The 22594-nt window shown below is 39.7% G+C and overlaps 2 protein-coding genes across 3 annotated transcripts in view; both read left to right on the forward strand.

Annotated features, from left to right (window-relative positions):
- The window catches only part of SLC26A3 (solute carrier family 26 member 3), a 32639-nt gene extending 10281 nt beyond the window's left edge, over positions 1–22358 (forward strand). For both annotated transcript variants that reach the window (XM_019745312.2, XM_074340577.1), the window contains exons 4-21: positions 1106–1216; positions 1460–1632; positions 2898–3062; positions 4443–4595; positions 5039–5121; positions 7894–8041; positions 8145–8258; positions 8362–8439; positions 12076–12171; positions 13143–13249; positions 14436–14505; positions 14597–14689; positions 16341–16436; positions 16765–16998; positions 18553–18607; positions 19853–19995; positions 20123–20188; positions 21950–22358. In XM_019745312.2, coding sequence (XP_019600871.2) covers positions 1106–1216; positions 1460–1632; positions 2898–3062; positions 4443–4595; positions 5039–5121; positions 7894–8041; positions 8145–8258; positions 8362–8439; positions 12076–12171; positions 13143–13249; positions 14436–14505; positions 14597–14689; positions 16341–16436; positions 16765–16998; positions 18553–18607; positions 19853–19995; positions 20123–20188; positions 21950–21973 — 2009 coding nt within the window. In that variant the 3' untranslated portion in view covers positions 21974–22358. The remainder of the gene's footprint in view (positions 1–1105; positions 1217–1459; positions 1633–2897; positions 3063–4442; positions 4596–5038; positions 5122–7893; positions 8042–8144; positions 8259–8361; positions 8440–12075; positions 12172–13142; positions 13250–14435; positions 14506–14596; positions 14690–16340; positions 16437–16764; positions 16999–18552; positions 18608–19852; positions 19996–20122; positions 20189–21949) is intronic.
- LOC109454562 (small nuclear ribonucleoprotein F) lies at positions 14798–15739 on the forward strand. The gene has a single exon (XM_019745313.2). The coding sequence runs from the start codon at positions 15178–15180 to the stop codon at positions 15436–15438; it is 261 nt and encodes an 86-aa protein (XP_019600872.1). The 5' UTR covers positions 14798–15177; the 3' UTR covers positions 15439–15739.
- Positions 22359–22594: the final 236 nt, after the last annotated feature.

A 22594-nucleotide genomic window follows, 5' to 3' on the forward strand; every position in this document is an offset into this window, starting at 1 on the left:
ACCAGAACATTTTCACCACCATCACCACCCCAAAAATCTATTGCCCATTAGCAGTCACTTCACATTCCCCCTCCATCCATCCCCCTTGTAACAACTTTCTGTCTCTATGGGTTTGCCTATTCTGGGTATTTCATATAAATAGGTTCACAGAACATGTTGTATGTCGTGTCTGGCTTCTTTTACTTGGCAGAATGCTTTCAAGTTCATCCATGATGCAGTATGCATGGGTATGTCATTCCTTTCTATGGATGAATGATATTCTACTGTGTGGATAGACCACACTTACTTAATACACTCATCAGTTGATGGACATCTGGATTGTTTCCACTTTGTGGCTATTACGAATAATGCTATTATGGACACCGTGTACAAGTTTTTTGGGGGAACACATCTCTTGGGTATATACCTAGGAGTGTAATTGTTGCATCATATCATAACCCACTAACAAAGTATGAGGGTTCAAATTTGCCCTCATCCTTGCGCACACTTGTGACTGTCCGCCGTTTTTTATTTTAGCCATCCTCATCATATAAAACGGTGTCTCATTGTGGTTCTGATTTGCATTTCCCTAATGCAAATGCAAAATGCTGAGCATCTTTTCATGTGCTTACTGGCAATTTGTATATCTTTTGCAAAGTGTCCCTTTAAATCTTTTGCACATTTTAAAATTAGGTTATTTGTCTTTTTATTGTTGAGTTGCAAGGGTTATTTATATATTCTGGATACTAGAACCTGATTCAAGATATGATTTGCAAATAATTTCTCCCTTTCCAAGGATTGTCATTTTACTTTCTTTGTTGTATCCTTTGAAGCACACATTTTAAAATTTTGATAAAGCCCAATTTATCTCTTGTTAATTTGATTGCTTATGCTGTATGGGATAATTTCTAAGAAACTGTTGCCTAATCCAAGGTCACGAATATTTATACCTATGTTTTCTTCTAAGAGTTTTATAGGCTTAGCTCTTACATTTACATCTTTGATACATTTGAGTTAATAAAGTAACTTATATTTAGGATCCAATTTTAAAAACTTAAAGAACCTAAAGAGAACTTCTGTGATTCCCCTTGCAAGAAATAAGAAGCCTGATTTTGTCTATTTACAGGTTTAGCATATGCTCTGCTGGTCACCATCCCCCCAGGCTATGGGTTGTATGCAGCCTTTTTTCCGATCATAGTCTACTTTTTCTTGGGCACCTCTAGACACATATCTGTGGGTAAGTGAATTTCTGGGTTAATTAACGCTCACACTCCTTTTTCTTTATGAATTCCATTAGCCACACATTGTGTCAATTTCAAATTGTGCATAATCCAGGAAAAGAGTCATAGTTTCTTGTAAGAATTAGGACTGGGCCTTGGGGAAGGAGGACAAAGCAGTCTTTTTATGTTACATTATGGTTGAAAAACAATTGTACTTTAGGGAGATATATATTGACCACAATGCACCCTCTGTTAATTAGGTCCATTTCCAGTTCTGAGTATCATGGTGGGAGCGACAGTTATGAAATTAACCCCAACGGCCAGCCCAGATGCTATGAATTCCTTTAATAGCTCAATGAGTAATAACTCATCACTAGATGACCATAAGGTGATGATAGCTGCAATGGTCACAGTTCTTTCTGGAATCATGCAGGTGAGCACTTTCTCATGGAATCCCCAGCCCCCTTGTCCTGACTGGCACACATTTTTCTGCTTTTCCTCCGTCCTGCCGCGCCTCCCTACTCTTCCCTCTGATTTGCAGCCCTCTTTCTGTGGCCCATAGGAAACAATTTAAGGAGGATCACTCACCAACCAGTAGTGGAGGGGCAGTTCATGTTGCAAGGATCAGTGAGCATGAGTCTAGAGAGAAGGACAAGTGGGAAGAGGAAGGCACACGTGGTGAGGAGTGAAATGCTGAATTGCTCAATTCAATAAAATACCTGGGAATTGATATAATCACTAAACATAACTATGTGCAAGTCATAGTGAAACTGAGAGCTTTGGAAACTTTTTCTTCCTGATTTCTCAGGGACTGTAATCTAATTGGAAGGGATTGGGGTTTAGCATTTTGAACTGTCCATATCAAAGATCTGGGGAAAGCTGAAGAGATTTATGGAGGAGCCTAAAGCCTTCCTCCCATGCCACACCATGGCTGATGGTGAAAATGTCACGGACTCCTCAAGATGTTGCCCAAGTTTGTGAACAGTGATATTACTGGTTAAAGCCATTCCTTAAAGAAAGAGGTCATCTACACAAATACGTAAGTGGTGTGTCCTATTAACAAACAGTGTGGTCTGTTCTTTCTAAGACATTTCTGAGCCTCGTGCCTTTGCAGGTCCACAGCTCTGGCTACGTTCTGGGGACATATATTATAAGACAGGCCAGGCATCCAAGGGAAGGATTTTTGCTCCCAGTTAAAATTGAGCATTTCAGATGCTCAATATGAGGTTATTTACTTCTTACAAAAGTCAAACAACTTGTTTAAGGGAATATGAATGGATGCTCACCCATGTAAGCTACAGCAGCTAGAAAGCGTAACTTAAAATTATATGGGGAAATTTATGAGGGTTGATGCTAGATATTCTGCTATGAAAGGCTTATGGGTGAGTCTTCTAAAGATATTGCATCTTTAAAAAAAAGTGGAAGGGGAGATAAGGCTATTACTTCTTGGGGGTGTGTTAGACTTGCATGCTATTTGAACAGCATATAATATTCCACCTTGCAGATGGGATGGGATTGGGGAGAAGAGGGAGAAACCCCTAATGGGAGGTGTTCCAGGAGGCAGGGACTCATGCTTCTTTAAGATACATATGTGCAGTCTGAACCTTTACATTTTGAGTCATTTCAATTGCTGGCCCTTTCGGTTGCTGAGCTGTACTCCTCATCTACATTAACACAGGCCTTGCCTTCTCTTTCCAGTTGGCCATGGGGGTTCTACAGGTCGGATTCGTGGTGGTATATCTATCTGAATCCCTAATTAGTGGCTTCACCACAGCTGCTGCTGTTCACGTTTTGGTATCCCAACTCAAATTTATTCTTCAGCTGGATGTCAAGACATACACTGATCCATTTTCAATTTTCAAAGTAAGTATTCCTTTTGCTTAAAAATTATTGAAATACATGAAATTCACTATCATGTTTCTGGGAGAACTTTCCTTTCATGCCTTTGCCATGGGGCTTACCTACGACTTCCAAGAAACAAATGGGTTGTGAAATTTATTCACATTAAGAAAGTTAGTGGCAAAGAAAACAACAGAGAAATCAACCATGTCTACCATGCAGCTAACGCAAACAATAGAAACTAAGTACCACTTCTCTTAGATTTGACTCTTGAATATTATTAAAAAGAAAAAAATCTAAGTACATTATTAAAAGCTTTAATATATTGTCCGAAGTTTTTAAATTTTTCTTAAAATCTTACTTTGAAAGAAATGTGCTAATTGAGTGATGATACTTCCCTATTTCTAAAAAGCAGTTCTCGTTCTTTTAGAATTGAAGTCCTCCTGATTCTCTTATACACCCCTGCTTATAAAGCAAAAGAAAATTGGCCAATATGTGACTAGGACAGTGATTCTTCCTTCCTTCAGAGGACACACTGTAGAACAAAGTGTTCTTAGCTCTTCTGGTTGTATTTGTTTGAGTCCTCTCTCTTTTTTCTTGGTGAATCTAGCTAAAGGTTTGTCTATTTTGTTTATCTCTTCAAAAACCAGCTCTTAATTTTACTGATGTCTTTTTAGTGTCTATCTCATTTATTCCTCTCTGATCTTTGTTATTTCCTTTCTTTTGCTAACTTTGGGCTTGTTAGTGGCTATCGAGGCAGTCATTGGAAGTCTGAGACAGAATTTGCTCCAAATTGGAACTAATACACTCTCACTCCCATCCAGAGCTACACCCAAAGTGGAGTGTTTTGGGAGCAATTTGGGGTCTAGTTTGGGTCTGCTTGAGCTGTCTTGATCCCATAGACATGGAATTCAACTGGCTGCAAGAATTAAAATTACCCACAGTGCAGTTAGCCAACAAAATCATTTCCAAAAGTGGCACAGAGAGTAAACGAAGATATGTGAGGGGTCTTAACCTAAAAAGGGCCAGGAATTAAGAGGATACATCCTAAGGAAAACTACTAGGGATCAGAAACGATGGCCAGAGAGACCTAAGAGCAGAAGAGACCAGTTGTAAAAATGTGAAAAGAATCCAAGAAAATTTGACACTAGCCAAAGAGATTCCCAGCAAAAATGCAGAAGCATCTCTAAACCAGTGTGGCGCTGACATTGTTGATTTAGCCTCCTCATGCCTGCGTGCTAATTTCTGTAACTACTCATCCATGGTGAAAGGAGCAGAGCAGAGAATCATTGTCAATGTCTGTCCATTCTTTTGCTTCACTGTTTATTCTATCTATTTGGAAATAATTGAGGGTCGTAACCACATTAATATACCACTTGGGTGTTTTTGTTTTTATAATTTTAGGTGCTAAATTCCATATTCACACAAATAGAGAAGACTAACATTGCAGACCTTGTGACGTCCTTGATTGTCCTTCTCATTTTATTTGTGGTTAAAGAGATAAATCAGCGCTACAAAGCCAGACTTCCAGTGCCCATCCCAATTGAACTCATCATGGTAACTGATTATCTTAAGACTTTATAATTCATTAGTCTCATGTTTGTATGTTGAAAGCCCTTCACCATCTGTAGATCAGGAGGTTTCAGTGGGGCAGATGCCATTGTGCACTTTCTAAGTACAACACTTAGTAAGGTTTTCTCTTCATTCAGAATTTAATCACGTCCTTTTATGATTTTGGGTTTATTCTTTTCATGTAAGACAAGGCTGGTGCAGAGGACACGTCTCTGAGAAGTCAATAGACCCGTTTGAGTTAGAGCGGTGATTCTCAGCTCTGGCGACACATCAGAATTGCCTCGGGACTTTTTAAAAAGTAGCAAAGCCAGGGCTTGAGATTCTTATCTAATAGGTCAAGAGGTGGTTTTTGACAGTGGTATTTTTTGTAAAGCAAGACGCTTAGGTCTATCTCACATTTCTAACTTGGGCAATTTGTGACTTTGCAGACTGTGATCGCAACAGGTATATCCTATGGCTTTGACTTCAAAAACAGGTATAACGTGGCTGTGATTGGGGAGATGCAAAAAGGGTGAGTGTGTCTTTTCTGATGGCATCTCCAAGCACTAGGTAGAGAGCTGGCAGCCATATGCGTTACTCCAGGCCACAGTCCTCCTGCTTCAGCATCCATGAGGCTTCTAGGAAGGAGCCACAAGGACACGTGGGTCTGCAGTCTTTAATATCAGGAAGTTTCTTTCTCCTTGTGAAAAACTCGCAAACCAGATGAACAGGGACTCAAACACAAGTAAACGTGAAATAGTGAAAGTTGCAAAGTAGGCAGATTAAACCAGCTTCTCCTCATAAAAAAAGAAAACCAAATGAAACCAGATTTCCTTGTTCATAAGTTACTATAAACAATATGTAGTGTTTTGTTTGAAGTTACCGGAGCCAAGATCCGACAGTTCAAAGGAAACACTGAAGGCACACCTGGCACACCGCCTGAGCAGCCCTGTTAAGCACACGCTGTCCTTTCCTGTGATCAGATTCAAAACAAAGCCAGAGCAACTCTTAGTCCGGCAGAAGGATAGGAGATCCAATTCATATGAGGAGTTGGAAAATGTATCCTATTGCATTGATTGTATTGAGAGGGGAGATCCAATGTTGTGCTCTCTTTTCTCTCTCTGATCTCAGACCATAGCATCAATTTCTTACAACTTGCTTACCAAAGAAAGGTGTTCCTGTTAAAAAAGAAAAAAGAAAAGAAAAGAAAAGAAAAGAAAAGAAAAGAAAAGAAAAGAAAAGAAAAGAAAAGAAAAGAAAAAAGACTGACCTCCCTCCCATGCTTAAGGAGTATTTGAGAATTCCCAGAATCAGTATTTATGTGCATTGTTGACTTAAGAATAGCCAACTTCTTTTAAAAGCAAATATATATTTTTAAGCAAAAACGTATTATCACCAGCTATTCATGTGTTACACTTCATGAATCACAAACATCGCTTTTAATTTAAAAGGGTTTAAAGTAAGAGTTAGACTGAAGCCGAAAAACTGTTTCTAGGGTTTCTCTCCACTCTGCAGCTTTCAAGTAATTACACCTTATTGAATTCAAAGGGATCTTGTCAGGAGGGTTTTGGAAATAAAAGATAAACTTAACATCACTGAGTTACAATCTTAGAAACTTTACTTAGTGAATATATTTTAAATGTCAATAGATCTCTCTCCACAGTGTGTGTGGGGTATGGAAGGGGGGAACGCACACTGAGTAATCGTTGCACTCTACAGAGAGGCAGTGTAGCCTCGTAGGCAGGCTCACGTGTTCTAGAGGCAGAATGCCTGGGGTTTACTTCTGACTCACTTCTTGACCTTGGGCTCAGGGAATTAGGTAAGTAACAAGACCTAGGAAATGAACTCAAGTTTTCAGACCATAAAACTTCATCGCACCATTCTGTCTATGATGTTTAGAGGCTAGAAAAAAAGAATAATAGCAGGCTTCTGGTTATTTTGGTATAAAATGTGAATTTTAATTGTATCACTGATTTTAGATTTATTTCATAAACAAACACTATTCCAAGCTAACTTTCTGATTCATGGTAGCTTCAGAATATGAGATAATAGTACTTCTTCAAAATTAGAGTTGACAATTTTTAACCATGGATATTCACAAAGCATGAACAGCAATTAAGAGTTGAATGGATACAATTATCCCACCAGCAATAAGTTTTAGATGTACACAGGAGCTGGGCATTTGAGTAAACCGCTGTTGAGTTTGAGATATGTATGCCTTTTATAATACAGTTAGCAAATATTATTTACCTGCTCTAAGTCTATAAGCTCAAAAATAACATCTGAGTTGACCGTTTTCCTGACACAGTGTCACTATAAATGGAAAACCACTCTCCATCAGGGCACAGCTGGCTCCAGCACTTCTGTGCAGCATGGGGCAGAGTCCAAGTCCCATCTGTTTGCTAAGGGTTTTCCATGAAAGGTTATGTTATCAGTGGAAAGAAGATTTTCTTGCTTGCCTTGCCTCAGAACTGTGTTTCCTCAGAAAGTCTTCATCTATGGAGAAGTAGTGAAGGCATTGTGGGTGATGCTTTGCCACCCAATGTAACAATACAACTAGAACCTAAGACATTTTGCATGAAGATTATGGAGATATAAATATGCATTATAATACAGTTATACTAGCAAAATCACATCAGATGTACCACTCTCATTGGACTGTATTAACAATCTTGTATCAAACTTAAGCAGCATTGCTTTTTGACGATAACAGATTCCAAAGTTTTCCGTGGTGTTAAATTCTTGCTAGGCATGCTCCAAAGTGAGGCATCGTTCATCCTAGATGGCATTCATTCATTGATTTGCCCAACAATTATTGACCACCTGATATATGCCACGAAGAGTGTTCTGTCCTGGTCACAGAACAGTGAACCAGTCTCTGCTCGGTGTCTGGGTAGAAAGTTGGCCTGGGTAGGGGTGAGGATGGTGGTGGAAGGGATGGGGGAGGGAGGTAACAAGAGCTGATGAAGCACAGAGAATCTATCTTAACACTGATCTTGCAGTGAGGAAAGACTTTCTGGAAGGATTGGGGATGAGGGGAATGATTCAGGCAGAGTGAACAGAAAGTTAGCAGCAGCTTCCAAGGTGAGAGAACGGGTGACACCTTTGAGAAACAAACAAACAAACAAGCTGGGTGTGGCTGGAGCATACATTTTAGGAAATGGTAGTAATTTAAGCAGGAATGGGGGGACGGGATAGATTGGGGCCTTGATAAGGAATTTGGACTTTTCCTGAGAGCAGATGGATACATGGAAGGTTTATAAGCAGGTTGGTGACATTCAAACTTGTTTTATTTCCATTTCAGATTTCAGGCCCCTGTTACACCTGACTTGCAGATTTTCAAAGAGACCATCGGAGATAGCTTTAGCATTGCAATCGTCGGCTTCGCAGTGGCCTTCTCAGTTGCCAGTGTCTATTCCCTCAAACACGATTATCCGATTGATGGCAATCAGGTAAGTGTACAACATACATTGGGTCTAAATTAAATACTGTTTTGTGTGCATAGTGTCAGTGGTGCAGCGTCTAAAAAAAGGTTCCTCCCTGTTCTCTTGTCAGGAGTTAATAGCTTTGGGGTTAAGTAACATATTCACTGGATCATTCAAAGGATTTGCCTCGAGTACCGCCCTCTCCAGGTCTGCAATTCAGGAGAGCACTGGAGGCAAAACGCAGGTATTTCAGGATCTTTGTTGTGAGGGCCATCCTGCATTAGTCACTGGGGAATGTGAAACGGGGGAAAGTGGATTTTGTGATGAGAATACTGTCATCTTCACAGGTTGCTGGGCTTCTCTCTGCTGTTATCGTGCTGGTTGTAATTGTAGCCATGGGATATCTTCTGGAGCCAATGCAAAAGGTAACAACACTCACTCTTTGGATACTGTCTCTCTCCTTTGAGTGATGAATCAAGGACCCTGGTTCCTAAACTCTGGAAACACACCAAGTGGGAAAATGAGGTGACTGCAAACTCCCAAGTGTTCTTCTTAGCCAGTACTGTGGGCCAAAAATATTTATTTTTCCCCTAGTAGCATTTTATGAATGTTAGGAATGTACATGCCCAAACTTTCTTATCTACTCTGCTCTTCCCATGTTCGTAGTCTGGAATATAATGAATGTTTAGATAGATAGACACTCTGGCACTGCAGCTTCAGTATGAATGAATTGAAGTGAAGATTTTCTTAAAGCTTGAGGTAATCAGGGCCTCTGAGTCAGAGGACGGTGCTACCAGCCACACAACCTGTTCTTAGAAACCCACCCTGCAGCTCCCAGAGTTTGGCTGGATTCCAAGACCAAAGCTGTCAGGTTGCAAGACGGGAGCAAACAGCCAGACACAGGCTTTGCACCTTCACCCTCGGTCTCCTCCGTCCGGCGATCCTGGATGTAGTTTTTGAGGGTGTAGGTGAATGCTTTGTAAACTGCTGTGGCTCCCAGGTAAAAAACCTAATAGCAGACCCTGGAAACCATGGGATCTCTAGGGAAACAGACAACGGCAAACCTGCTTCTATTCCTGGCTCTGTCACTTATTCTCTGTGCATTTTGGGCAAATTACCTAACTTCTCTTAACCTCAAGTTGCCCATTTGTAAAATAAGGAGGGAAATAGCACCCACCTCACAGAGTTGATGCAAAAATTAAATAAAATAAGGCACGCGAAGTAACTAGCCCAGAGTGTGGCACATGATAGACAATAAATGATAGCTTTTTTTTGTTAATGTTGTTAGCATTATTATTCTCTGAACTTTCTAATACCTTCTGACTACAACGGACATAGAAATATGACAGGACCAGCCAATGTTGATTGGTTGATATCTAGGCCTTTTTCCTTGTTGGTTGGTAGCGGGAATGTGAATTTGGTCCCAGGTTTCTGGTCACCCCAAAGAGCCTCGCTGGCCCACTCTGTATTCAGCAGTGCGGAGTACTGTTTGACAAAAATATGTGTTCTCCATATGCTAACTTCCTGGTTTCCAAAGGAGTCAAGAAGTCACCCCCAAAGGAACAGAAGAATGTAGATGTCAGTCAAAATAAATGCACATACAACCCCCTATGGAGAGAATTCTGCCCTGTTGTGCTTCTTCCAGGTTGTACACTTGGGGTCTGCCTCACCCACATCAACCTGCAGAAACTAAAGAGACAATCGCCATATAAAATCCTATCTCTTGTGAGAAAATAACACCCAAGGACATCGTCCGGGATGTTAGTCAAAACCCCTCCTCCAAAGAATCAGGTGACAAGTCCTTAGACCATTGTGTCTGTAATATCCTGGTTTCCCCTGAACAGTTGTTTGCTTCTTTTTATCATAAAAGGGCAAAATAACCCATAATGATAGCTAATAATGAATGTTTTTTGAGTGCTTATTAAGCATCAACAGATTCCTAAGCGTTTTATATGCATTTAATTCTTTTTTTTTTTTTTTTTAAGATTTTATTTGGGAAGGGGAAGAGGACTTTATTGGGGAACAGGGTATACTTCCAGGACTTTTTTCCAAGTCAAGTTGTTGTCCTTTCTATCTTAGTTGTGGAGGATGCCATTCAGCTTCAAGTTGTTGTCGTTTCAGTCTTAGTTGTGGAGGGCGCAGCTCATCTCCAGGTCCAGTTGCCATTGCTAGTTGCAGGGAGCGCAGCCCACCATCCCTGGAAGGAGTGGAGGAATCGAACTGGCAACCTAGTGGTTGAGAGTCCGCGCTCCAACCCACTGTGCCTTCCAGGAGGCAGCTCAGCGCAGCTCAAGGTGCCGTGTTCAATCTTAGTTGCAGGGGGCGGAGCCCACCATCCCTTGTGGGACTTGAGGAATTGAACTGGCAACCTTGTGGTTGAGAGCCCACTGGCCCATGTGGGACTCGAACCGCAGCCTTCGGAGTTAGGAACACAGAGCTCCAATTGCCTGAGCCACCAGCTGGCCCTGCATTTAATTCTTTATATCAATTGTAGTGTGGATACCAGGTTCCTAGTAAAATGATCCTCCTTTTCCTGTCTATGGTTTCTCAATGCTCTGTAATCTTTATTTATTAAAGGGCTCTATTGTGTATGTATTTCATTACTAGTTGTTTCAAATTGTTTTTCTATGGAATACAGAACAGGCAAATAATGCCAATGAAAAGAAAAATTAGTCTCTTCTGCAGGTGGCACTTGACGTGTTTTATACTAAAGTCCCCCAAAGCAGGAGGCTTACTATAGAGCCCTATGAACCCCTCCCCAGAGACCATGGTGATGGTGTCTTATATAGCTCTAGTACAAAATCACAGCCAGTAACCGACAGTGATACACTGACACAGTACTGTTAACTAGATTACAGGCTTTATTCAGTTTTTACCACTTCTAAACCAGTGTTTATTTATTTGAGCGCAATTTCCTTTTTAAAGTCACTTGAGACCATATTCAGTCTTCTAAACAATGACCTCTGTTCTCACAGTGAGTAAAATTAACTGGTTAGATATTAAATTATAAATGTTACTTGTGAAAATAAAAAATCAATATCAAAAATCAGTTACACTATCTTTGAGATATGGAAATAAAAACCGTTTTGTTTTGTTTTTGTACACTGTGCTTTTATGGCATGAAAGTAATCAGTATACAAATTGCGTAGCACATTTGGAATGGAACAGCTTGAACTGGGGACAGGGACTGGGGCATGTTCCTACCATGTGTTAAAATCCAAATAAGAAAGGGCCCATACTTGGTGAGTCAGCATTTTTCACCTTAACTGTCATCATTCCTGTACGTTAAATGATCTCACTGGGCATGTGGAGAATCAGAAGCCTGAAGAGTTGCTGTGGCCAAGCTGAGTTTTCCGTTCAGAACTCTTAGTGAAACTACTATTCAATGGTGTCAACATCAGGGCTACTTAAAAGAGGCTGTGTTACTGGGTGCTTAGTCCTGGCTTGGGAATTATTAATTCATTAGCTCATCCACTCACTCACTGAATAATTATTGAGCCCCTCCTATATGCATTTAGTCTGGTTGGTTCTGGGGATATCGCAGGGAACATGGCAGATACAGTTCACACTGTCCCCGAGAGTCTGCCTCGAATCTGTCAGCAGCTTTGTGATATTCAGCTTCTTCTTTCTGAATGGCACGATTGCTGATCACCATCACAGCTTTGCATTCTAATCCCAGGACCCGAAGCTCCCCAAACTGTTTTTTAATAATCGAAGAGCAACCCCCTCTCCCACCTCCAATAAATAGACACACATTAGACTATCTCTGATAGAAAAGAATTTATTTCCATCCTAGGGCTTAAGATCTGCTTTTCTTGGTCCCAAGGTACAGGTAGGTGTTGTCAGATCACCTATGGCATGTCACTGTCACTGTGGTAAGGACAAAATCACACATGGGGCCAGGTCAGAGTCCCAGGTCTGGTGTGTCTTGGCACAACACAAAAGGGTGTGCCCTTTGCTTTGAGGCTGTTTAAAGGACTGACTTATCTGCAACCCTCACCTTTGCCTCTGTGTGGCTTATTTGGCTATCTTGAAGTACATCTGCCGTTTATGTTTTTCAGTCTGTTTTGGCAGCTTTAGCACTTGGAAACTTAAAGGGAATGCTGATGCAGTTCACAGAAATACGAAGACTGTGGCGAAAGGATAAGTATGACTGTGTAAGCAGAGGCAATTGTATTAGAGAAATCAAGATGACATTTTAATGCTGATGTAAAATGCATATTTCATTGTAAACTAAGAGAAATTTTGTTTCTATGTAGCTATTAAAATAACCTTAGTTTGTTTCATTTGCAATCTTTAAACTGCATACTTTAATGATCATTCTCTAGGATTTTAATTTAAAAGGATGAGCTACTTGCAAGTAGGAAATGCTCCAAGAAACACTGGTAGAGAACTTCCTTAGATCTGTTCTAAAAACTCTTACAGTCGTCCCAAATGCCACAGAAACTCTTTGAAGTTCTGGGTCTGCATTGTTTCTGGTCTTTATTACATCATATGTTAGTTACCAGAGAATCTGTGGAAAACTTAAATTCTGAGTATTCCTTTTGGAAATACTCTGTAGGGGCTCCCCTTGCTGTTCACTTGCCTTGCTATGAGAAGTAGAGTCCATAATTACAGCAGGGTCAAAGTCTGTGGCATAAAAACACCATATCCTATGGAACTTTACAGGCATCAAGTAATAAAGTATACTTGGTTTATTTTGTTCCTGCTAGATAACTGTTGGGGATTTCCACAGCCTTTTGGCGTGCTAAAATGCTTTTAGATATCGTAGCCATTAATGAAATCAGCAAACCAAAAGTAAAAGATTCACATAGGTTCTACCGACTAATTTGTTAATTTTAGCAGCTGGTTCTGGAATTTTAGCAGTGACATATACATTAATTTTCTTAACTGTTTCAGGGACAGGGTTAGCAATGGATGCACTCTCTTTGGAGTTTTTAGATATCTGCTTGTGTTTCTATGATTCAAAACCTAAGCCAGCAGAAGTGACCTCTGGAGGCAGGTCCCTTCTGTGCAATTCCACCCTCCAGCATTGTCTGTAGAAGTTCATGCTGTCTCATAGCTCTGGACCTAAGACACTGTACTTGAATCAGTCAGTTGCAGTGTATGTGTCGCCTTCCTTCTGCAGCTCATTTGGATCATGACCTTCATCTTTGTCGTTGTCCTGGGACTCGGTTTGGGCCTGGCAGCGAGTATGGCATTTCAGCTCCTGACCATCGTGTTCAGGACCCAATTGTGAGTGCTTGTCATGCTCTGCATCCTCACAGACTTTGACCTGCCAGTGTCAGGAGAGAAAAACTTGTCACTGGTTAAGGGAAAAGTAGTTCAGTGACAGGCAGCACGCAGGTCTATCAGGATTGGGGAGTCCGTCCTTCCTCAGCTTGCTCACCCCCAGGCCCGGAGAACAATAGAAGGGCCTGAACGTAGAGCATCACCCCACGTCCCACCGGCTGTTGGTCTGCTCCCTGATGTGACCACTTCAAATACATCATGTAAACCTCTGAGTCTGTCTGCCCCACTGCACACTGGAAGTAATTATATTCTGAGCAGGTTCAACCTCCCAACCTCTTACATTTTGAAAAGGAGCCTGCTGTGGTAAGCTAGGAAGATATCAGCGCTGGCCTTAGACTCATTAAACATGGGGATGTGTTACTGAGAAGACTGTGAGATGCTCCATGTCTCGTGGAGGGTTATTCCTCTTTCTAGGTTGTTAGACCATACTCCAACCTGAAAACTATAGAGCTGAATTAAGAGAATTTCTCAAAGGCCCCTCATCCTAGAATTCAACAAAAGCCACTTAGAATTCGTGGTCCTTAACAGTCCTCAAGTCCAAACACCGTCTTGATGCTTAAGTCTCTGCCACATAATGTTACCACAGGTGGTCACTCCGCCAGTGTTGGAAATGTGGCAGAGAACTCAGGCTTCTTGGGGGTGAAGGAGCTCTAGAACAGAAAGTCTTATCCTAAAATTCATCCTTGACTGACAGAGTACATTTATATCACAATGTTCCTGTACTCATTACTCATTTATAACTTCATTCATTTCTTGGGGACCCATTATACACAGAGACGAACTGAGTGGTCATAGGCAAGTCATTATACTTCTCCATGTCCACACTGATACAACTGGATAATCACTTCTGCCTTATTTTACCGAATAACTGTGCTATTCAGAATCACCACGGCAAAAGCCTGTAAACTAGAATGTGGTAGATGGGAGGCACAGTTCCAGGAGCTGTGGGAGGATAAAGAAAAGGAGGAGCTTGCCCTCCAGGGTCTCTGACGGCACGACGAGCCCCCAACCTCTGACATTTTGAAAAGGGAGCCTGCTGTGGTAGGCTAGGAAAACATCAGTGCTGGCCTTATCGGCCCCCCAAATACACAAGAATGATTCACACGAATGATGTTGATTTTTCTTACAGTCCAAAATGCAGCACACTGGCTAACGTTGGAAGGAGCAACATCTATAAAAATAAAAAAGATTACTCTGAAGTAAGGAAGTCATTTTTTTTACTTTGACTTGCTAAATGATATTAATATGACTCTAATGGGCACCATCTAATATTACTTCTCTGCCTTACAGATATATGAACGGGAAGGAGTGAAAATTTTCAGATGTCCATCCCCTATTTACTTTGCAAACATTAATTTCTTTAAGCAGAAACTTATCGATGCTGTAAGTTTTGGGGTTACTAATTTTTTTTTTTTTTTGTAATTCCACTGAACGTCTAGAAATGAAATGTTGGTTCTGTAACAAGAGAGGGTCATTGATTTCACATATGCGGAGGCTGGTTTGTGGTAGTGCTTCTGTAGGGGTCCTTTAATACAGTGAGAAATAAGACTCTTCAGACGATGCCCAATATACACTCACCTTTGACTGAATTCTGCTGTACAGTAAAACTACCACAGATTTGGGGCTGCTGGGTTTTAATAGAGAGTATCCTACAGATTTTCTTGGGGCATCAACTTCAGAAACAAGAGGATTGAATATTTGACTGCATCATTGAAGAGATGCAGGATAGCAAACAAATGTTTATAATATAAATGAAATCGATTTTCTCTTGGAGCAACACGATTCCGGCCCTGCTGTAGGTGCTCCAGTCACGATGGACGACAACAGCAGGGTCGGGAACTTGTGACCTGCAGTATTTGCCTGTTGTCACAATGAGTTTGCCCCTCAATCCCAAACCTTTCCTCAATGGATTGACAGGGAAGCCAGTAATGGTGAAACTTAAGTGGGGAATGGAGTACAAAGGCTACCTGGTATCTGTAGATGGCTATATGAACATGCAGCTTGCAAACACAGAAGAATACACAGATGGAGCATTGTCTGGACATCTGGGTGAAGTTTTAATAAGGTGTAATAATGTGCTTTATATCAGGGGTGTTGAAAAAGAGGAAGAAGATGGGGAAATGAGAGAATAGCATCTTTTGTGGGGCTTTTTTTATATATAAAATTTAAAAATTGTTTTCCATCTGGAAAAAAAATGAAATCAATAAATATAATGTAAGTGAATATTTAACATGAAATAACAACTGGTGTCCCCTGATGGACTGGAGAGAAGATGACAAAGAAGCCATCTTCAGGGTTAGGAAACGAGAGCTTAGCGGTTACTCTTGCACCTGCCTTGTGGTCTATCGGTGCTTTGCATTGCGCTTCTGCCTTAAAGCCCCACCTATTGTTATTAGTTTGGTAGGCATCAAACACTTTTCTACCCAATTTTTTTTTATAATAATGGGTTCATATGGTGTATATGACTTTACATACTATCCTTTTCACATAATCTAGTATCTTTTGATCCTCCTTAGTTGTTACTCTGGAGCTAAATATTGCCACAATCAGAATACATTTGTGTTGAAAAGAGGGAAGTAAAGGTTATCCCCAGATCTAATATTAAAATTATAAAATAAAATCACATAATAGATAGTACAAACTATAATCATATACATTTTAATAGAATAAAATCATGTGGAAGCAGAATATTAATTATGGTACCCATATTCAACATTTAGAAAATAAATAAAATAAAATCTCCTAAGAGTTGCGTGGGCTAAAACCACAAACGGATTCAAACAGAGTTTACACCCATTCGTGGATAATTTATGGACGACTCCTGGATGGTACTGAGGCTTTCGGATGTTAACTGCATACAGGACGAGCAAACTCTAGGTCTGACACAACGCTCTCGCTGATGTTGTCTGAACCACTTACATTTTATTACAAATATATTTATTATGGGCCTCAATTCCACTTAACGTTATTAACATTACGGCATATAAGTAGCAGAATCTTCAGTACTCTTGTAACACAGCAATGGGTTTTTCAGGTTGGCTTTAGTCCACTTCGAATTCTACGCAAGCGCAACAAAGCCGTGAAGAAAATCCAAAAACTGCAGAAGAAAGGCCTGCTACAAGTGACACCAGTAAGTTTCTTGACCACATGTCTGTGGAGAATCGCTCAAAGCTTAGTCAAGTGTAGATCAATATGTTGATTCCATTCCTTTCAATAAAATGCCAGAGAAACAAGCTATTTTGTGTGTCCATTATTGTATTTTTAAACGGACCGCTGATGGACCCCTTAAAATTTTTATTCTCCTAGGACAATTTTTATTCTCCAAATAAACAAGTTTACAACCTCACTTGCTTGGCCCAACTTTGAATCTGGGCTTCAGAAAGTCACTGGCTATCCTTGACATACACAGTGTATTCCGTGGTCAGAGATATCGTGCATTTCATCATCCTCTCTTGCAGAAAGGATTTGTATGTACCATTGATGGCCTGAAAGATTCTGACGAAGAGCTGGACAACAATCAGATAGAAGAACTGGATCAGCCAATCAACACCGCAGACCTGCCTTTCCACATAGACTGGAATGCCGATCTTCCTCTCAACCTTGAGGTCCCCAAAATCGACCTGCATAGCCTTATTCTTGATTTTTCGGCAGTGTCATTTCTTGACGTTTCTTCAATGAGAGGTCTCAAAAGGGTAATTTCGTTTTTCTTAATGGAAACAACTAATCAGTGACGAAAGGTGAAAAATTGTATTTCTGTAAGGATGCTTCTTTAGATAATACACACTTAAGTAAAAGTAAATTATAACTTTAGAATGTTCTCTGGAGGGAGTGGGAGTGCAAGTGGAACATGTTCAGTAAACTCTTCAAAAATGCATTTAATACGAGACTGGCATGAAATTTTGAAGGCAACTAAACCTACATTTCTAATGTATCCTGAACTGCTCGCAGACAACTACGCTCACGTACTCCTGCGGTGCCTTCAAATCATTGTGGGCATTTGTATCTAAATTGTCCTAAAATAGAGAAGATTTGGAAAGGTCTTGGGAAAAAGTGAAATACTGGGCCCTTTTGTTTTCATTCTCAGCGATTATAAACTGATGAAATTTCGCTTGGCTATATAACAATCTGTTTCCAAAAAAGCGAGAGATATGAAAGAATAAATGTCACGTGTGATTTTAAAAAGGACTGAAACAATCAAGTTGCAGTCTGTTTTCTTTCCACAATTTTGTCAGGATTTCTAAAATAAATTAGTGTGTAACAGAAATGCAGAAATATATACAAAGAAAATTTAAGAAATTCTACATTTTCCCTCATTTGCTTGGTTTTGCACAGAAATCTGCCTACATAAGAGCTGAGCTAAGATGTATTAAGTATGGGTGAACTGGATACAAACGTAGAAAATAGAATCAATTTCGTTTCTTTCAAACTTACCTTTAAAAAAAATCTTATCACAAAACTCTCAATACTGCTTGCTTTTTCTTTTCTTTCTCTTTTGTGTTTGTTTTAGCTTTGGAGGAAAAATACACACACACATAAAATTTATTTTTTTTCATCCTAGCAATGTAACACAAAGGGCAGGGACTCCTCTTTATGTTTCTTGAAAGCCCTAACTTGCCTTGCAGAAGTTCTAATGATATTAATGATCATCTAAATTGATCAGCAGTGTAAGCTCCTTTTCTTACCTTATCTGTCCTTAATGATATCACTACTGGTATTTGTTCTAGCCTAGAGACCAGAAAATCGGATAAAGATTTATTGGTGCTAGACACATCCAGCCACTGTGAACAGGAATAATGAACAACTTCCGGGTCTTGGGGATTTTTTGTTTATGTATGTAGAAAGCTCTAGTCAAGATCATCCCATAGAAAAACTTTTAAAATTAGGGAGTGATGTAAGTAAGCATCACAGTGGAGTGAGGAGACTCCTTTGTTTCGCTCTTCAATTTAAAATTGAATCCGAGCTTATCTTGTGAGTTGAGGCAGGACATTTCCTAATCATCCTTCCCGTACTTTCCCATCATACTTCCCACAAGAACTCTACCAGCAGAGTTCTTTCTTTGGATTTATTTCTTTCTGTCACTGAACCTTGTTTTTAACTTTAGTGTCTCTTTATACTATTATCTCTTCTCAAAATATAAAAAGTTCTGAGAGCAATATGTCACCCATAAGGCATAACTATGATAGTTTTCTTTACATTTCTGACAAATGAAACTGTTCCCTAAGGAAGATCTACTTTCTTTTTAACAGATTTTGCAAGAATTTATCAGGATCAAGGTAGATGTGTATATTGTTGGAACTGATGGTAAGTTGTTTTATTTTTATATTCTGACAATCACTTCAGGCTCATTGCCAACTCAATCTAGACAACCTCTCCAAAGACCAGCTATGTTTTATGATCACCAAGAAAGAAATCTAATTTGTAGCTGAACCGATAGAAATCCTTATGGAAATAGCATCTTTATATTTTAGTTGAGCCGATATGTAATTTTGAATCCTAGTCTAGTAGACTGCAAAAGAGTGAATATGTAACCATTTTTACTCTCCCTCTCTTGAAAATGTGGGCCTGTTTTCTCTCTCCTTGATTCCCTCAGCTCATAATCATCTGGTTTCTGCTTCACCTCGCTGATGGGGCTGCCCTTGCTAAGGTCATCAGTGATGTCCAGATTGTCAAGATCAACTGCCTCCGCCCCAGCCTCCTTCCCTCGGAGCTCACTTTAGCATTTGGCCCTTTCTTTAGCACTTGTCTTTGAAACTCTCTCTCCCTCGTTTCTGCAAGACCATTCTTCTGACTCACCTCCCAGCACTTTCATAGCTCCTCAGCATCTAATATCGGCTCCTCTCCCACTCTTTGAAGAGTCAATCTTTCCTCGGCTTCACCCTTAAACCCAATAGTTCTAATTCCAGGGACTGTTTCCAGTCAATCTTCTCTATGCTTATGACTGCAAGTGTATCTTGTTAATGAACTCCCAAACTACACCTCCAACCCAGACTTTTCTTCTGTGCTGCAGATCCATGTATTCAACTGTACCCCAGGCACCTCAGATATACATGTCCAAAACTAAATATATTATCCTCCCTCCCCAAACCACTTCCTTCCCTATCTCAATCACTCCATCACCACTCACCCAGTTGCCCAAAGTAGAAACCCTGGAGCCATCTTTAATTTCTCCTTCTCCCCTTCCCTCTGCATTCAGTGAGTCTCCTTTAGATATCTCTTGAATCAGTTTCTTCCTCTTTAGCTCCACCTTTAGCTCCACAACCTTAATCCACACCTTTATCATTTCTCATCTAGGCTCTGGAACTACTAAAAGTTTGTCTCATTTGAACCTTTTCCTTCTATCTTTTTTACCTTAGGGCATTAAATGTATACTTTTATTAGAAGGGATGCTTTAGTTCCAGAATACACGGTACTAATGGCACATTGGGATTGTACCATTGCAAACTCCAAACACTCACACAGACGTCAATGAAATGCACATTTGCCTGAAGGAGAAACCTGTGGATAATTACTTCTTCCTAACTATTATTCTTTCTTTTCTCTCTTCAGATGATTTCATTGAGAAGCTTGCACGGTGTGAATTTTTTGATGAGGAAGTCAAGGATTCGATATTTTTCTTAACAATCCATGATGCTGTTTTGCATATTTTGATGAAGAAGGATTACAGTACTTCAAAGTTTAATTCCAGTCAGGTAACCAGCTTTTTGGTCACTTTCACATTGGGATAACCAACCATCTTTGCTTTTTAAATTTCTCTTTATTTGTCAATATATTTTTTAAAAGTGTTCCTAATCCATAGTTCCATTCTGGTTTTCTCAGGCAAAAGAAATAAAATGTGATTATACTATAAACACAAATGGAGGATTACGTAACAGAGAATGTAAGGTAAGATTCTTCAACAGGTTTATCTTTATCTAGATCTCTCAACAAAAAACTTAAAAGTAGTGAGGCCTCTTCCAGCAGACTGCAGGAAGTCCAGCACTTGTTTAAGCCGGTGCCTCATCCCTAGAAAACTGAAGCAAGGCCAATCTCCAGGACCTTTGGGGGAAAATAAACTCCCCCAAGGACAAAAGGGATGGAAAACAGTAATACCAAATCTCTATTAATGCAATATTAAACATAAGAGACAGAACTTTTTGTGTTGTCAAAGTACAACCAGGATCTTATTCTGGTCTTGCAATAATCCATGAGGTAGGGAAGTATTGCTATTTCCATTTATAGGTGAATTAGTGATGGGGCTGAGGAGCTAACACACACCTCCTGACTCCCAGGTGATGGGAAGTGCCTACCCAGCAAGGAAAGTTAAGTTCCTTTCCTTCCTTATGAGAAAATGTTGCCAAATCATCATTTAACTCGATACTCCCATTTCATTCTAGAACATTCATTTTTTGAATACTGAGTCCTTTAAGGGAATGCCTATAGTTTGGGAAAAGAACCACAAAATGGTTATCTGCTTTAGGCCAGGTACATGCTGGGTACATTACATTATCTCAATCCATGCAACAATATGCAAAGATCTCTTCATTTCACAAATGAGGAAATTAGGAAAGGCTCAGACAACTTAACCAATTTGCTGTCACTTTGCTAACAGCAACAGGATTTGAACCAAGATCTATCTGATACCAAAGCCTGTGCTCTGCTTACTATACTATATCGCCTCCATACTTTGATGAAAAACTAATGGTATTGAGGGTCCTGAGAAAGAATCTAATGATTGTCTTCAAATATGGGAGGTGACTGGTGGTATTTCTCTGATTTGAAGAAAGATCTAAGAACAGCAAAAGGAATTTAGATTAGAAATGAAGAAATGTATAGCATAAGATAACCCTGGACCCTTATTAAGAGTTATATTATATAGAAAAAGGTTAGAGTGAAAAGCCATTCCAGAAAGTTATTGTAGATCGATCTGAGGTGAGAGGAGAGCTGAGAAGTGCACCATGATTCTGTTTCCAGGGCTGGATTCAAGAAAAACCCAAATCCAGCACCTTGCCCAACCCCCTCGTACAGAGAGCCTTGCCAGAAACGCTCTGCCAAGTAGTTGGATTCAGGATTTTCACCAGCTTTTAGAGGATAAAGGATAGGAATAGAGTTTAAACCTGATGTCTGATCAAAGCTCTAGAACCAACCGTTTAGCAAAATGTAGTCAGCACTATCCTGTATCTGTTTCCCCATATTTAAAAAAAGAAACATTTATCGCTTCTCGGCCTTTTGGCTAAGATCAAGTGTAAAAAAAGAAACATTTAACACCAGCTCCTTGCATTTCTTAGAAGATAAATCAGCAATTATGGACAGGCCACCAGTGGTGATTCATGTAAAACTGAATGTGTTGGGCCAACACATATAACTCTTTGGAGCTTGTGTGGCCTCTGAAACAAATGTGAAGAAATATATTGCTACAATGCATTGTATTGTTAACTTAAAATAGGCCTTCAAAAGATACTTATATTACAACATGGTATCACAGCAATAGAAGGTATTTGATTATTACAATTTAAGACAAAAACAAATAACAAAAATGATAACTGGCAAATGCTAGCTTCTAATTTTAATCAGATTGACCGCAACTCCTTTTAAACACAAGATATGATTCCTGAAAGGGATAGAACTTAACAAGTCTCTTAAAACAAGAACTTTGTCTTCTTCCAGGTACCAGTTGAAACGAAATTCTAATCAAAATATAATTCGGAGGGATCATCATCTGACTGTCACACACAGAACAACTTTGTACCCAGAAGGTTATTGATATCATACGTTGTATGAATAGTTTTGACAGGATTATGTTTCAAACTTTGGAACGAGATTGTTCTAGCATGGTATACTTTTCACATATCTAGTATAAAATTATGTAAATACTCTTAATTTTATAGCTTGTAGATTTATCAAAGGAAGAAAGTGTTTTTGTTTATATGTATTTTTATAGCACTGACAGATTTCCATCCAAGTCACTACCTTCGTGCACATTTTACAGTGTATTTACACCACTGCTTTGAATCTTGTCATTTATACTGCCCATAATAGTGTATCTACATTTTTTAAAAAATTCAATTGTACAGTAGATATGTCTTGTGTTGTTATTCGTTTGCTTTCTGGAACATGCTTGCAGGAAGTCCACATTATAGTGGTCTAGCTGGAAGCCTCCTACACGAGAATCTTCTAAAACCCCTGCAATGAGGGTTTTTGGCCCAGATTTTATGACTATCACTATAGCTTTCTTTTTTTGAAAATTATTTTTTTATTACTTTCAGGTGTACAAAGCAACATAATAGTTAGACATTTACACCTCTCACAAAG

The sequence above is a fragment of the Rhinolophus sinicus genome, linkage group LG09, assembly GCF_036562045.2.
Source record: "Rhinolophus sinicus isolate RSC01 linkage group LG09, ASM3656204v1, whole genome shotgun sequence".
Lineage (NCBI taxonomy): Eukaryota > Metazoa > Chordata > Mammalia > Chiroptera > Rhinolophidae > Rhinolophus > Rhinolophus sinicus.

What these genes read in the sequence shown, in the direction of transcription:
- LOC109454562 (XM_019745313.2), top strand. Translation starts at nt 15,178, where the DNA reads ATGAGTTTGCCCCTCAATCCCAAACCTTTCCTCAATGGATTGACAGGG.